Consider the following 16,776-nt stretch of genomic DNA (forward strand, 5'->3'; position numbering starts at 1 on the left):
TCAGGAAGAAACAACTATATTTCGATTTGAATAAATAAGAATATAGAGCAATACATAGGGCTCTTTTTACTAGGCTGCGGTAGCGTTTTTAGCGTGTACAGAATTGCCGCGCGCGCTAAACCCGCGCTACGTGGCTAGAACTAACACCAGCTCAGTGCTGGCGTTAGCGTCTAATGCGCACAGCTTAGTAAAAGCCCATGGCCTTTCTGAAGGTCGAAGGTTGGTGGTGAAACCTGCTGATAAAGCAGGGGCTAATGCGTGTGGCGCAGATGTTAGAGCTACAGCCTCAGCACCCTGGGGTTGTGGGTTCAAACCCCGCGCTGCTCCTTGTGACCCTGGGCAAGTCACTTAGTCCTCCGTAGTCCCAGGTACGTTAGATAGATTGTGAGCCCACCGGGACAGATAGGGCAAATGCTTGAGTACCTGATTGTAAAAACCGCTTAGATAATCTTGATAGGCGGTATATAAAAACCTAATAAACTTGAAACTTGAAACTTGAAACTTATCCAAAATCGATCTGAATATAACTTAACAGAGAATATTGCATCACTTTGAGAGATGACCCAAGCAAGAAATTACAGGAAGAGATCAGTGAATTAGTTGATGCAGCCTATGGTGCTCATTTTTTGACAAGAACATAAGAACATAAGAAATGCCTCCGCTGGGTCAGACCTGAGGTCCATCATGCCCAGCAGTCCACTCACGCGGCGGCCCAACAGGTCCAGGACCTGTGCAGTAATCCTCTATCTACAAACAAAGAAAAAACTTTTTTTTAAAGCTGAACATCCGGCAATACTATCTAAATATGTTTTGCAAGTTTCAAGTTTAATGGAGATTTGATTAATCGCTTAATCATAATTCTAAGCGATGTACATAATAATAAAATTACAAAATGTGGGGAACAATACAATAAATAACAAAAATCAGGTCTGACAAGACTATTGACAAACGTAACAAAACTAAGAACATAAGGGAAGAGAGGGATAAGAACTACAAATTATTTAAAAGTTAGAGCCATATAAGGGAGATACAGAAGGAAAGGGAAGTTAAAAATTACTTCAATAAAATTAGAGAGAAAAAGTAAAATTGGTTGGAAGACTAAATGGCTAATTTTCAAAGGCGTCTTTAAAAAGAAAGCTCTTTAGTTTACTTTTGAATTTTTCTAAGTTGTGTTCTTCCCTCAAGTGAATAGGAAGCGAGTTCCAAGTTTGGGGGGCTGTAACAGAAAAAAAATCAATTGCCGTCTAGTATTAATAATTCTAAGAGAGGAAATCGTCAGCAAGTGCTGTTCAGTAGATCTTGCCTAAGATATAATTTATGAAACCAGCGATAAAAGCCAAAATAACACTGAGAGTAATTTTTCTTTTATTCTTGTGTAACTATATAAATGGGAACAAGCCTCAGACTATGGAATTTTACCCATTCTGGGTTCTCTCAGAGAGAAAGACAATTATTTTCTCTAACTCCTGCTGCCATCACCGGCTTGAACCCATCCTCCCTACCTTAATTCTAACATTAAGATTATTCTTTATTTCTTCAATTACTTTGGGCTCCTTTTACGAAGGTGCGCTAGCGTTTTTAGCATGCACTGGAGATTAGCGCACGCTAACCCCCGCGCAACACGGAAAATGCTAATGCAGTGTAGCACGCGCTAAAACCGCTAGCGCACCTTGGTAGAAGGAGCCCTTTATCTATTTACTTCAGAGCTCGTCAATCTTCAATCTTCAATTAATTCATACTAGAGCACACCTGAATTAATTTCTGTTAATTTATATTAAACTAAACTATTTAATACTTAATTCTTCAAAACCTAATAATTCAAAGATACTTGAGAAACCTCACAGTTCATTTCAAAACTCAAAACCGACAGGAAAAAAGCGCACTGGTGCTTCAAAGTGCTGTATCAAAAGTGCATTTGTGCTGTGAACTCTGTTAGTTCCATTTAAACTTTTAAAATTTAAAATACTTAGCTTATGCTCTTATACTCTTTAGGAACCAGGACCATTGCTTGTTACTTTCAATCATCTGACGCGGCCTGCGTTTTGCGGGATCAAGTCAAATCCCCGCTGTGTCGGGGAAAAGTCTCTCTAGCAACACAAATACCAAACAATTACTATCTCTTAAGAGAAACCAACTAAATACTTTTACCTTCTTATTTTGTCTTCTTATAATGCATAAACTTTTACCTTATCTGGGCTGTAGACCTACTCTTGCCTGTTCCGAGTAACAAGTACAAATGACATGACATCTATCACGTACACGTACTTAAGCCAAATTAACAGTTCTTAAGGTGGCACAAGGGAACTGCAGAGACCATTTTCAGTATTCATACTTGCAGAACTACCTTAGAAAAAAAAGCAACGGAGAAAACCTCAAACATTGCTTTCAAAAATAGAAAGGGTCAATAAAAATGCTGCCATTCTAAAGCTTTATTCAGACCATTGGGTTCAATTGTATTCAATTTAAAAATCCAGCGTTGTTCTTTCTGGGCCAGAATTTATTTTTAAATCCCCCCTCTCCTCCCTTTCGGTATCACATCTAAAACTAAAGCTTTTAAATAAATGAAGTGATGTTTTTGTTCTTTACAGTGTTTTGCAAGAGGTGCTGATAAAACCTCCCTCGTGATGTTACTTTTATGTTCATTTAACCGAATATTAAATGCTCTTGATGTTTGCCCTACATAAATTAAATTACAGGGACATTTAAGAATATATATCACCCCTGAAGTTTTATAGTTGGAAGCATGATTTAACGTGTATTGTTTTTTCTTTCTCGGATTAATGAAAAGCCTAGAGCAGTCCATGAGTTGGCACATCTGACATGTGCCAAATGATACATGCCCCTTCTCCATGGTGATTTCATTAGTTTCTCTAGATGGAAGTAACGCTGGACATAATAAAGGGACAAGAGGGATGAAGATACCATATAGAATTTTAAAAGTAATACATGCACATTTAAAGTGAATCCTGAGATGGACCGGAAGCCAGTGAAGGTTTAGAAGCAAAGGAGACACATGGTCAAATTTACTTTTTCCAAAAATTAATTTTGCAGCAATATTTTGTATCAGTTGGAGTCTTTGAAGGCAGGTCTTTGTTATGCCGAGATAGATAGCATTACAGTAATCTAACTGGGATAATATGATAGACTGGACCAGGACAGAGAAGTGTTGTTGATGGAAAAGATTTCTGACCTTCCTCAGCATTCGAAGGCTAAAAAAGCACTTGACAAGAAAGTTTATTTGATCTTTAAAAGTAAGAGAAGAGTCTATGAGAACTCCCAATATCTTGGAAGAGAACTCGATCTGCAGGGAGACCCCAGAATCCAAAGTTACAGTTGGAGGAAGACAGTCCAATTTTGGGCCTAGCCATAAAAGTTTTGATTTTGCAGCATTTAGTTTCATCTGAACAGACATACACCAGGCTTGAAGTTTGGAGATACAATAATTTATTTTAAAGGCTACACTGGTGAGATCTGAATCAGTCTGAATCAATATAAAGATATCGTCCGCACAGATGAACAGTGTTTTCCAAGCTGACAACTTGTAAAGGTTCAGTGTAAACATAAAGAGATTGAACAGGATTGGGGAGAGCAGAGAAACCTGAGGGACCCCGCAAGGGGGTCGCCAGGATTTTGAGAAGTCACATTTAATGTTGACTGAATAGGAACGAGGCGATAAGAATTTGGAAAACCAGTCGAGAGCAGCCTGATTGAGACCGATGTCTGAAAGTAAGTAAAGCAGAATGTCGTGATGCACTTCGTCAAACGCCACAGCTAGATCAAACTGAAGCAAAATAGCATATTTATTCAATATTTATTCAGTAGTTCATATTGTATTTCCACTCATTCAATGATGAAGAGAATTTCTTATCGGAATTCTTTAACAGTTTTTCTGTTAATCACTTCTTTGCAATCCAAATGCTATACAGTCTTCACAGTCCAACTGACGGTGTGGCCAGCCAGCATTTCACTGTGCACTGCGTCAGAGTAAGGGACCAGTTTATCTAAAAAATGGACAAGATAAAAACAAACCCCCTAAAAAAACAGTCAAATAGCCTCTATGAACTTTCCTCTATGCACTTAAAAAAGAACTTACTGATACTGGCACATAAACTCCGTGCTCAAACTGAATGCAAAGGCCGCTGGGATGCTGAGGATGTAACTACTAAATTAAATGGAGTCCAGGATGTGCCTAAACCGTGTTGTCAAATCAATTCATATTGTTGGTCTCCATTAAAGAAATGTTTCAATGGAAAAAATGAATCCAATAAAAAATATTTTGCCATAGAAAAAATTTACATGAAAAATGATGAAAATTAGCAAATGTAAAAGAGCAGGAAAATCTCAAAAGAAAAAAACTGTTGCATCCCAAAACAACTTTCAAAAAGGCATGTCAAAAATGTAAATGCCATTCAATTTTGAGATTCAAACCATAGGGCTCCTCAGAATTTAATCTAAAATTCCACTCCTGTTCCTTGCAAATTAAAGCTGGTCTTCTACTACTTCATCATTTGGAAAACAATACATGATCAATATGCAACATTTCAACGTAGACCCAATGATCTAGAGCAGGGGTAGGGAACTCCGGTCCTCGAGAGCCGTATTCCAGTCGGGTTTTCAGGATTTCCCCAATGAATATGCATTGAAAGCAGTGCATGTAAATAGATCTCATGCATATTCATTGGGGAAATCCTGAAAACCCGACTGGAATATGGCTCTCGAGGACCGGAATTCCCTACCCCTGATCTAGAGTGTACACAATGTTGTACAAGTTGTGCATCCATCTTCTTGCCGGACAGCCTGCTCCTATGCTTGCCAAACCTGGTCCTGAATTGCCTTGACGTTTGCCCAACCTAAAGTTTGGCACAGGGGCAAATGATTGTGTAAATCACAAAAGAGGTATCGCATGTAGTTTGATGTTTTAATATAACCTCTTTCCAGTTAATGGAGGTTCAAAATATTCATTAAATTCAAGTGTGGATTCACAAGTCTTACATCGGCCATACTTAGGGCTCCTTTTGCAAAGGTGCGCTAGCGTTTTTAGCGCATGCACCGGATTAGCGCGCATTATACCGTGTGCTACCTGAAAAACTACCGCCTGCTCAAGAGGAGGCAGTAGCAGCTAGCGCGTGCAGCATTTTAGCGTGTGCTAAGTGCACGCTAAAACCGATAGCGTGCCTTTGTAAAAGGAGCCCTTAATGTGGCTACCTTCTCTTTGTATTAATTCCCCAGGAGCTGGAATATCAGCAGGACATAAAATTTCTTTAAGATTTCTCCTGTAAGCAATTCTAAGGTGCTTGTTCTCAAAAACAGGATTTAATTGCACTATCGACCAGTGTTTTTGCATAACTGTAGCTATTCTTTCAATACCTTTACCATGTCGCAACACAGAGGTAGGGTTCCATTCATTTTCTATTGCTCGTTTATCAAGGAACAAGAAGTTCCTATTAGGGTAATTAGCTCATGTATAAGCATTATTAGCTTGTCAGGATAATTCCTACTCAGCAGCTTTGCTTTGAGCTTTTGTGCTTGAGATTTATATAATTCTAAAGTGGAGCGATTGCATCTATATCTCAAAAATTGTGAACATGGAAGACTTTTTTCAGAGCCGCAGAATGGCAACTCTCAAAGTGTAAAAAAGTGTCTGTCAGTCTCTTTATGATATACTTGTGTTTCAAAAGTATTTTCAGTTTTCTTAATCAAAAGATCCAAAAAGAAAATAGTCGAACGATCACTAGTCATGCTGAGCTGTAACTTACAGTGTCTACTGTTCAATCAAATTGAAAAAATCTTCAAGATCAGATTTCGATCATGTCTATCAAGCCCAGTAGCCTGTTCTCATGGTGGCTAATCCAGGTCACTAGTACCTGGCCAAAATCCAAAGAGTACCAACATTCCAGAATCCCAGAGTAACAAAAGATTCTAGAACCCCAAAGAGTAACAAGATTCCATTCAGAATCTCAAAGAATAGCAAGATTCTGGAATCCTAAATAGTAGCAACATTCCGTGCTACTGACCTCTGACTCCCAAGGTGGACCCTAGCATCCGGTAACTATGATTTGGGTTATTCTTCCCAATGTGCATCATTTTGTATTTGTCCACATTAAATTTCATCTGCCACTTGGATGCCCAGTCTTCCAATTTCCTAAGGTCTGCCTGCAATTTTTCATAATCTGCATGCATTTTAACAATTTTGAACAGTTTAGTGTCATCTGCAAATTTAATCACCTCACTCATCATTCCAATTTCCAGATCATTTATAAATAAGTTAAATAGCACCAGTCCCAGTACAGATCCCTGTGGCACTCCACTGTTTACTCTCCTCTATTGAGAAAAATTACCATTTAACCCTATTCTCTGTTTTCTATCCAATAACCAATTCCTAAACCACAACTGAACTTTGCCACTATCCCATGACACTTTCATTTTCTCAGGAGCCTCTCATGAGGAACTTTATCAAAAGCTTTCTGAAAATCTAGATACACTACATCAACCAGCTCACCTTTATCCACATGTTTATTCACACCTTCAAAGAAGTCAAGCAAATTGGTGAGGCAAGATCTCCCTCGGCTGAACCCGTGCTGACTCCATCTCATTAAATCATGTTTGTCTACGTGTTCCACAATTTTATTTTTTATAATTCTTTCTACCATTTTGCCCAGCACTGAAGTCATGCTTACCGGTTTGTCATTTTCAGATTTGTCTTGGAACCCTTTTTAAAAATTGGCGTAACATTGGCCACCCTCCAATCTTCAGGTACTACAAATGATTTTAGCGACAGGTTACAGATTACTAACAGCAAGACAGCAATTTCATGTTTGAGTTCTGTAAGTACCCTGGGATGTATGTCATCCAGTCCAGGTGATTTATCACTTTTTAACTTGTCAATTTGGCTTAGTACATCTTTCAGATTCACCAAGATTTCTTTCAGTTCCTCATCATCATCACCCTTGAAAGCCATTTCTGGTTTAGTAACCCATGCTGTTACATGCTATAGCACTTGTGTGCTACTTTATAGAATAGTGTGAAATGCACCCTATGTACACAAGTGCCTCTATTTTGTGCACTTATGTGTGCAAGGTGCAACTGCACATGCCCAGTTATAGAATTGCCCTATTATCTCCGAATTCGATAAAAAGTGCTACAAATCGTGCATGCAAATTTGATTGTGTATCCTTCTTGCCAGTTTTCCAGAAAAGGTATGGAGGATGTCGGAAGGGGGGGGAGTCATTCAGGCAGGAGGGAGTGGGCATCCCTCCTGCTGATTTCAGGTATTGGGAGGAGCATCCCTCCTGCTGATTTTGGGTGTGAGAAGGTGTTGGGAGGCTGTTGGGGGGTTCAGGCAGGAGTAAGTGGGCATCCCTCCTGCCGATTGGGGGGGGGGGTCTTTTGCCCACCGCAGATAGCTGAGCTGATCATGGCTTGGGAATTTCTCCTGATTAGCTGAATCCTTGGATTTGGTGAGTCCTACTGGCTCAGATGATCGGAGATTCCACTGCCATGATCAGCTAATGGGAAGCTGCGGTCTAGTTTTAGAATCCCCTAGCAAAGATAGGTGGATGAAATGTAGGCCAGGGTTTTCCGGCCTACATGTCAGCTGCCTTTCTTTGTGTAAATCAGGCGTGATTCTCTAACCGGCAATGTCATGTGATTGACATGCGAACGGTAGCCGCTTTTAAGGGGGCTGCCAACGTGGACGCCGGTTAGAGAATCCGGAGGATTAATGTATATTAAAGACATACAGATGCCTTCAGAACTGCAACTATAAACACTGTCCTGGAACAAAAATGTTCTAGCTTTCATGCAAAAAACTACCTCCCTCTCTCTCTTTTAGGGTACCCGGATAATCCCTCTGCTCCATTCTGTGCTACGAGACCCAACCCAATTTAGTGACCCAGACAGCGTCAACCCTGGACACTTTCTGGATGAGAAAGGCAACTTCAAGAAGAGTGATGCATTCATGCCATTTTCTGCAGGTAGAAATCTCTGCTGTATTTTTAGACAAGTTGGTGACCGTGTGACTGCAAGGCCTTCCAGACTATTTTATAGCCTGAAAAAATAATAGCTTGGAGAACAGCGCAGAGTTTTTAAAAGCTGTAGATGGTTACTTTAAATTATATATTTCAGGAGATATGGGACACTTTAGATGTAGTCCTAGATTTTATCATATTTCTATAAACATTTTATTTGGGGTGATAGGGTGACTCCAACTCCAACATACTAAGAGCTAGGAACTAAACACCCAGGACAGGCTCATTAATATTTTTGCAGGTCAATTTTTCAAAGTGATCCTTTGCAGGTAAACAGGTCTTTATTTATCCATGGAGCAAAGGTGCCAAGGGCATACTATCCCAAAGTGTGAGACTTACACTGTGTTGCCCCAAACAGGGAGATTTTTCAGATGTTATATTTGGGGTACAAGGAGGTGCTGAAAAGTTCTCAGTCCAATCAACCAACTTCCTATATTCTGAGCGTTATTTTGCCATTTTAGCTGAAAAGAGTTATTTTATTTTGTTAAGTGCCAATTTGCAGAATGGAAACTCTGTTTTTGACATTGATTCAGATCATTGATTGAACCATATCCACGTCATTCTCTTCTTGGTTGGGCTGAGAACTTTTCAGCATCCTCTCATATAAAACATATGAAAATGTACCATAGGCTGTGTCAGGGGTAACACATTACACAATTGTGATGACTTCATTAAAATGGCTGAATTAGACAGTTAAGCAAATCTAATTGCTGTTATGTTATGATGACACCATATTAATACAATAATCTATCCCCTGAAGTAGCTATGGTGAAACAAGTCTCCATTGGGTGTTGTGACAGAGAAGCACTTTTGAGTACTTGAATGCCCTTCAAGATGTGAAGCAAGACATTTGGCTGTGATGGTTTTTTTTTAACCTGTGACTGACATCTATCTACCTGTTGATTAACAGCCACATGCAGCATATACACCGATGAACAGGCTTAATGTGTATATCTGAGGTTTTTCCACCACCATTTAATATTTAAAATTATAAAAACTAAAAAAAAAGCCAAGCTTTTGGTAAAAGAGGTAAAAGTTTTGAGGTTCCAATTTGTTTTCCACTGGTTCATATTTGTTTTTAAATAATTGTGGTGGAGTCCCTTATATTGGTTCATAGACAAAACCGCGGAAGACAAAGGCGTGCGCCGACAACTGAGCGCAAGACGGAGGCGCGCACCAAAGAAAATGACAGTTTTTAGGGGCTCCGACGGGGGGTTTTGTTGGGGAGCCCCCCCACTTTACTTAATACAGATTGCGGCGGCGTTGTGGGTGGTTTGGGGGTTGTAACCCCCCTCATTATACTGTAAACTTAACTTTTTCCCTGTTTTTAGGGAAAAAGTAAAGTTTTCAGTAAAATGTGGGGGGTTACAACCCCCAAACCCCCCACAACGCCCCCACAACGCGGCGCGATCAGTATAAAGTAAAGTGGGGGGGTTCCCCCCACACACCCCCGTCGGAGCCCCTAAAAACAGTTATTTTCTTCGGCGAGTGCCTCCACGCTGCGCTCAGTTGTCGGCGCGCGTCTTTGTCTTCCGTGGTTTTGACCTGACACCCTTATATTAGGTTACTAAGGTTCATTAAAATGGGCTTAGCACTTCCTAATGTGAGACTTTACCATACCCTGTGCCCATTTTTAACGCAACTGTAAAACAGACATTTTTATATTTGGTTATTTGCAGGTTATTAGTGAGCAGCATACACACATACGAGGGGCTGATGAAAAGTTCTCAGTCCAACAAAGAAGAGAATGATGTGGAGCCATGACACTTACAAGCTATTCCACACTTTTCTTTTCTTTTTTTAATTAACATTTCAATGTTTACATGATCACAATCATTGTTACAAATAAACAGAAACAAGTTAAAATAATACAAGGAAAAACAAATTAGAAAAGTAATTTTTTTTTCTTTTGTTCTATTAGTTAGTCCATTATATATGGGGGAGAGCCTCAACAAGTCGGACAATATCAAAATCACAAACCATCATCAGGAAAGAAGAACGACATCTCTTATCTAATCTAATCTAAAGCTTAACTTTGTATATCGAGTGATCATTCTAAGAAAGCTCGACTCAGTTTACAACAGTTAAATTAATAAATAGAAACCATAAAAACAATAAGAAGAATTCAAAAAAGTTAATTTTCAAAGTGTTTGGCAAATAGGGAGGTTTTTAAAGATTTATGGAAGAATTGAAGCGAACAAGAAATCCTTAAAATAAAAGGAAGATCATTCCAAAGTTGAGAGAATTTAAAACCAAAGATTGACTAAAAATCTTGATTCCCTTAATCCCTTTCCTAGACCTTAACCCAGTATCTAAATTAGGAACGTTCCTCCTGTACGTTAGTAGAGGTACCCGCAGAAATCACATTTTTACCCATTATAAATCTTGATAACTGTGAAGAATCAAAGAAAATGTATCTAACTCCTTGAAAACTAACACAACATTTACAAGGAAACCTTAATACAAAAGTAGCTCCCAGTTTCAAGACCTGAGGTCTTAATAGAAAAAATGGTTTCCTCTTTTTTTGGGGGTTACTCTAGAAACATCTGGAAACATTCTTATTTTTTGTTTCAAAAATAGTTTATCTTTATATCTAAAGAAAATCTTTAGAAGCCAGTCTCTGTCCGAGTCCAATGACGGTTAGACAAAGAGTGTAGCTACCTCTATTTGTTCAGAATCTGAAGTTTCTAAGATATTTGTGGATCCAACAGATCCATCTCCGAGGCCTGTTGATCTTCAGCTGTTTTCTTTCACCCGGTTGGAAGATAATAAATTTTTGAGACAGGAGGGTATAAGTATTTTGAGGAATATTCAAGATCTCAGTAAGATATCTCTTAAACATGTCAAGAGCCGAAACTGTTAGCATCTTAGCAAAATTAATTAACCTCAAATTTTGCCTTCTTGAAACATTCTCCAACATTTCTAATTTAAAGTTAATATTTCCATTTTCTTTCATAAAGCGATGGTTTTGTATCCCCACTGAATCCTTTTCTGTTTTTGTTGCACTAAATCCATTTCAATTTTATCCACTCTGCTGCAAGTTCGATGATTCTAAACGTACTCCAGAGCAATAGGTAGTCAAATTTTGCATCTGAGTTCCCAAAGAGGTCTATAACTGGGATATAGCCTCCCAAATAGAGTTCAGGTCTATGACTGGGGGCTTTTTTAAAGAACCTATTGCAAAGTTGGGCTCAATTAATTTCGGTTTCACAGTACCTGAGGCTGAAATCACTGTAAATAGATTCTGCCGTTCCTCTGCTGACTCCAGGAGTTCCACACTTTCCTTAACAACTTTTTGTTTCATTTCATCTCATATCATTGAAATGAAAAGTGTCAAGAAGAGTGTGGGATGAAATCCAATTACTAAAATTTAAGACTAATCTTAAAACCTTTCTATTTAAAGATGCCTACACCAAATCTTAATCTTTTTGTCCATTTGTTCATCCCTTTTCTTCAGCGCATATCACTCATATCATGCACTCCCGCCCTCTATGTTATATCCCTTCCCTCTATCTCACTTCTCCTAAGATTATGTAACTTTTTCCCTACCTCCCCATTTACCCTCATTGTCAAGTCCGTTTATATGTTTTATATGTCGTTATTTTTCTCACTAATCTTCCTAAAACTTTATTAAATATTTCATTTCTTCCTATTTAAAATTTTATTGTTAATCGGTCAGATATTTGTTTTATGGTCGGGATATAAAAAACCAATAAACTTTAAAATTGAAACTTGAAACTTGTAAGTTTCATGGCTTCACATCATTCTCTTCTTGGCTGGGCTGAGAACTTTTCAGCGGTCCCTCTTATGAGCTTAGGCACAAGTACTAATTCACCGTCAAGAGCACTTACCACCTCCAGAAGGTATCAAGTGTTCCCAGCATTAGCTACTGTCGTTATAACACAGTAATATAAGCCTGCTTCCATGCCCACCCTCTATTTTATAACATGCCTCCTCCAAAAATATTTAAAAACTAGTGCACATGATTACCACATGCAAACAGGGAAATTATTTTCTTTCTTTCTTATTTATTTATTGAGGATTTAGGGTTACCAGATATACGGATTTACCTGGGCATGGCCCCCTTTTAGAGGACTGTCCAGGCGTCCAGAAGGGTTTTCAAAACCAAGCAGTTTGTCTGAGTTTTGAAAACTATTAAGCTTGGGGCTGCGTCTAGAGGGCATCTGTGCATGCATAGATACCCTCCAGACACAGCCCCAAAGAGACAAAGTTTGTGTGTGGAGGGGTTGGGGGCAGGGCTGTGGGCAGAACAGAGTGGGCTACGCGTCCTCTTTTTTTTTTTTTTAGTAAAATTCTGGCAACCATATACATGACCCTATAAAGGAATGGCCCCCAAAACAAATTGGCAGGTGGTCTGCAAAAGCCAGCCCAAAGGAAATGGTAAAAAGATCACAGAAGTTCAAAATAATATAAACACCTTTATTTTATAAGAATCAAGGCGGATATTGTTCTAGCAATGACACAAGTGTTTAAGAAGGAAAGACTGCAATTTAGCACTGGAGGAGTGTGTGGCGCAGTGGTTGGAGCTACAGCCTCAGCACCCTGGGGTTGTGGGTTCAAACCCCGTACTGCTCCTTGTGACCCTGGGCAAGTCACTCAGTCCTCCATAGCCCCAGGTACGTTAGATAGATTGTGAGCCCGCCGGGACAGAGAGGGAAAAATACTCGAGTACCTGATTGTAAAACCGCTTAGACAACCTTGATAGGCGGTATATAAAAAACCTAATAAACTTGAAACTTAAACTAGCCATGTTTGTTTTTACACTAATCTGGGTATTTTAGCCCCTGATGCAACCATTGGGCAAAGGTTTGCCAAGTCAAGCTCAGTGTTCAAAACCCTCCACCCTTGTTTAATAAAGGTGTTTATTTTAGACTTCTGCAATCTTTTTGTGGCCTGCTCACCATTTCCTTTCCTCCAACGCTGCAATCCAGTCGGATTTTCCTTTCCTCGAGGGCCGCAATCCAGTCGGGTTTTCAGGATTTCCCCAATGAATATGCATGAAATGTATTAGCATACAATGAAAGCAGCGCATGCAAACAGATCTCATTCATATTCATGGGGAAAATCTTGAAAACTTGACTGAATGACGGCCCTCGAGGAGGGACTTTGACATCCCTGCTCTAAAGGAATTGCTTTCATAGGATGAGATACAGCAGGGTATAATGAAAAGAATATATATTCTCTGTTTTGGTCTTTAGGGAAGCGCACCTGTCCGGGAGAAGGCCTGGCCCGCATGGAGCTCTTTCTGTTCTTTGTCTCCATCCTACAGAACTTTAGCCTGAAATCCTACACACCTCCCAAGGACATCGATCTCAGCCCTGCAATGAGCAGCTTTGGAAACTTGCCCCATTTTTATGAACTCACACTTGTCCCTCGTTAAAAGGAAGATTGGATTTGGCAGATACAAATATATTGAACTTGGATCAGGACTTTTGCTGCTTGATTTCATAGTTTGCATGTGGATACTCTATATTAATTGGCTCAAAAGGCCAATGCATTAACCAGTGCATTAATTAGCATGCCAGGATCTGCTGGCTTGGTGAGGAAATGGTTTAGGCTTCTTCAAGCTAAATGTGATTTAACTAGGGTTGCCAAATTTTACGATTGTAAAATCCAGATGCCCTAGACCAGTGTTTTTCAACCTTTTTTGGGCAAAGGCACACTTGTTTCATGAAAAAAATCACGAGGCACACCACCATTAGAAAATGTTAAAAAATTTAACTCTGTGCCTATATTGACTATATATAAAGTAATTCTCTTGAATAGGAATCAAATAAACACAAAGAAAGTATTTTATAATGCTGCCACCGCCAACAACACCGTTGGCGGCGGTGGCACTCAAGTGGCTAAAGAGCCGCAGTTTGCCGGCCTAGGGACAACACTGGAGGGTGGCCAGCTGTGCACCCCCTTGGGACGTAAACCCGGGGTGGGGCAGACCGCCCCCCCCACCCTGGTATGCCACTATCTGTACCTCACTCCCTCCCTATGACCAAAAATTCTCCTTTCTTCTATTCCCCTTGTACACAACCATCTCTTTCTCTCCCTTCCTCTCTCCAAAGTCCATGCCTTCTGTGTCCAAACACTCATTCCCTCCCCCACCTCAGCATCTCTTTCCCTCCCTTCCTCTCTCCCAAGTCCATTTCTTCTGTGTCCAAAAACGCATTCCCTCCCCCACCTCAGCATCTCTTTCCCTCCCTTCCTCTCTCCCAAGTCCATTTCTTCTGTGTCCAAAAACGCATTCCCTCCCCCACCTCAGCATCTCTTTCCCTCCCTTCCTCTCTCCCAAGTCCATGCCTTCTGTGTCCAAAAACCCATTCCCTCCCCCACCTCAGCATCTCTTTCCCTCCCTTCCTCTCTCCCAAGTTCATGCCTTGTGTCCAAAACGTACTCCCTCCCCCCTTTTGTGTTCCGTGTTTGCCTCCCAGCCCATCTTTGCAACTTTCTCAGCAAAACGAAGCTCAAGCCGCGAGGCTTGTCTTCTGCTTCCTGTCTGCCCTGCCACGCACAAATAGCCGAACGGAAGTATTCTCCGATGTCAGCGCTGACGTCGGAGGGCAGGCTTTGCTTAAGCCCTCCTCCGACGTCAGTGCTGACATCGGGGAACGCTTGCGATCGGCTATATGTTAGCTGCAGGGCAGGCAGGAACAGAAGACGAGCCTCGCGGCTCGAGATGTATTGAACTCCACAGGTCCCCCGTCCAGCTCTCTTCTGTCCACGTGGGGCGGACCGCCCCTCTCCCTAGACTGGTGGTACTGCCCTGATGGCGGCCCTGACTGTACGGCACACCAGGCAACATCTCGCGGCACACTAGTGTGCCGCGGAACAGCGGTTGAAAAACACTGCCCTAGACTAGTCCCCCAGGCCTGCCCATCTCTGCCCCACTCCCAGCCTAGCTCTGGCCCCGCTGCCTGCTTTGTTTGTGCAAGAGGCCATCCACACATAAGCGGATGGGCCTCCTGCCCAACACGATTGACAGGAGGCTTTTCAAAACCCTGACAAAGTGCCGGGTTTTGAAAAGCCGCACCGAGCCCCCGGACATATCCTCAAAAGGAGGACATGTCCAGGGAAATCCGGACATCTAGTAGCCCTAGATTTAACTGAGCGGAGAAGTGACTTAGTGGTTACAGTTGCTGCCTCAGTACCTTGAGGTTGTGAGTTCAATCCCAGCCTGCTTCTTGTGACTCTGGCCAAGTCACTTAACCTCCATTACCCCAGGTACCACAAATTATGTGTCTGCCGGTAAAGATAGGGAAAATATGCAAGAATACTTTACCTCAAATATATAAGAGAGGAAAATGATCTTAGCCGTTTTAAAAATAATTTAAAAACTTTTCTTTTTAAAGATGCTTTTAATCTTTAAATTATACTTAAATCTTAAAATAGTGACCCTCCGGGTTTATACTATCCCCTTCCTAATGTTTTTTCCATCTATGGTTCTTTTTTTCTACTTTAAAACACTGAATTGTAACTTCATCCCTTGTATATCGATTAGTATGTAAGTCTGTCAGTCAACTCATCATTTTAAATTTTACATAGTATGTCTAAATGTATGTTTATCTTTTTATTGTAACTCGCTTAGCAAATTTGAATAAGTGATTAATCAAAATAAAACTTGAAACTACTATGCAATGTATTGTAAACCACTTTAGGTGAATCTCTTCATGAAAAAGGTGGTTAATAAATACAAATAATAAACTGGCCCCTGTCCAATTAAATCATTTGTGCAGAGTTATCCATTGATATTCAGTAGCACTTAATTGGATAGTGCCATTAAGCATCAGTAGTAATCATTAAAGCTATAGCCAGCGATTTTGTGGAAGATTTGAAGGGTGGAGTCGGCACATATGCAGTTGCGTGCTCACATTCATCATTTAACTGCCTAGGTTAAACAGACACATCAGATTGCATAAAACTCAGTCCTATCTTTGGTTTTACTAAGATGATTAAAAGCGGAATATCGCACTTAACCAGATAAGCGATAGTCGCCCATACAAATTCAAATATTCAACGATGGACATGACTCATCTTGGACTATGCGAGCAATACCACCACCGCCAGCCAAATAAACCTCACCGTCTACCACTTTACCCATATTGTTCTTACTTTTTATTTCATCTTCTGGGGCCTGAGTCTAGAAATGTCACCTAACTCTCAGGCGCCGTTGACAATCATCTGCTAGGCACCATTTATAGAATCGTGCCTAGCAGTTCCTAATAATTCTTAGGTGCCAGTAGGTGTTAAAACCTTAGGCATACTGCCATTACAAACTACTTGCGGTCAATTTTGGACAAACACCGTGATGTTGTCTTTTTTTCACTAGACACGACTGCTGCTTTTGACTCAGAAAATAGTTAAGCTCTGAAACACGTTGCCAGAGGTTGTGGTAAAAGCGGATAGTGTAGCTGATTTTAAGAAAGGTTTGGACAAATTCCTGGAGGAAAAGTCCATAGTCTGTTATTAAGACATGGGGGAAGTCTCTTCTTGCCCTGGATCGGTAGCATGGAATGTTGCTACTCTTTGGGTTTTGGCCAGGTACTAGTGACCTGTATTGGTCACCATAAGAATGGGCTATTGGGCTTGATGGACCATTGGTCTCACCCATTAAGTCTATTCATATGCTCTTATGTTCTTATTCTATTCTACTGGACTAGTATTTTAGCCCATTACATTTGTTACAGTAATGGGTGCTAGAATAGCCCCACCTATACCCTGACCCTGACCCCACCCA

General features: G+C 40.5%; 1 protein-coding gene across 1 annotated transcript in view; it reads left to right on the forward strand.

The window, feature by feature from the left end:
• The window catches only part of LOC117366198 (cytochrome P450 2G1-like), a 45,741-nt gene extending 32,002 nt beyond the window's left edge, over positions 1–13,739 (forward strand). Inside the window, exons 8-9 of the mRNA XM_033957406.1 lie at positions 7,832–7,973; positions 13,247–13,739. Of these exons, the coding sequence (XP_033813297.1) occupies positions 7,832–7,973; positions 13,247–13,428 (324 nt within the window). The 3' untranslated portion in view covers positions 13,429–13,739. The remainder of the gene's footprint in view (positions 1–7,831; positions 7,974–13,246) is intronic.
• Positions 13,740–16,776: the final 3,037 nt, after the last annotated feature.

This window comes from Geotrypetes seraphini, chromosome 8 (assembly GCF_902459505.1).
Source record: "Geotrypetes seraphini chromosome 8, aGeoSer1.1, whole genome shotgun sequence".
Taxonomy (NCBI): domain Eukaryota; kingdom Metazoa; phylum Chordata; class Amphibia; order Gymnophiona; family Dermophiidae; genus Geotrypetes; species Geotrypetes seraphini.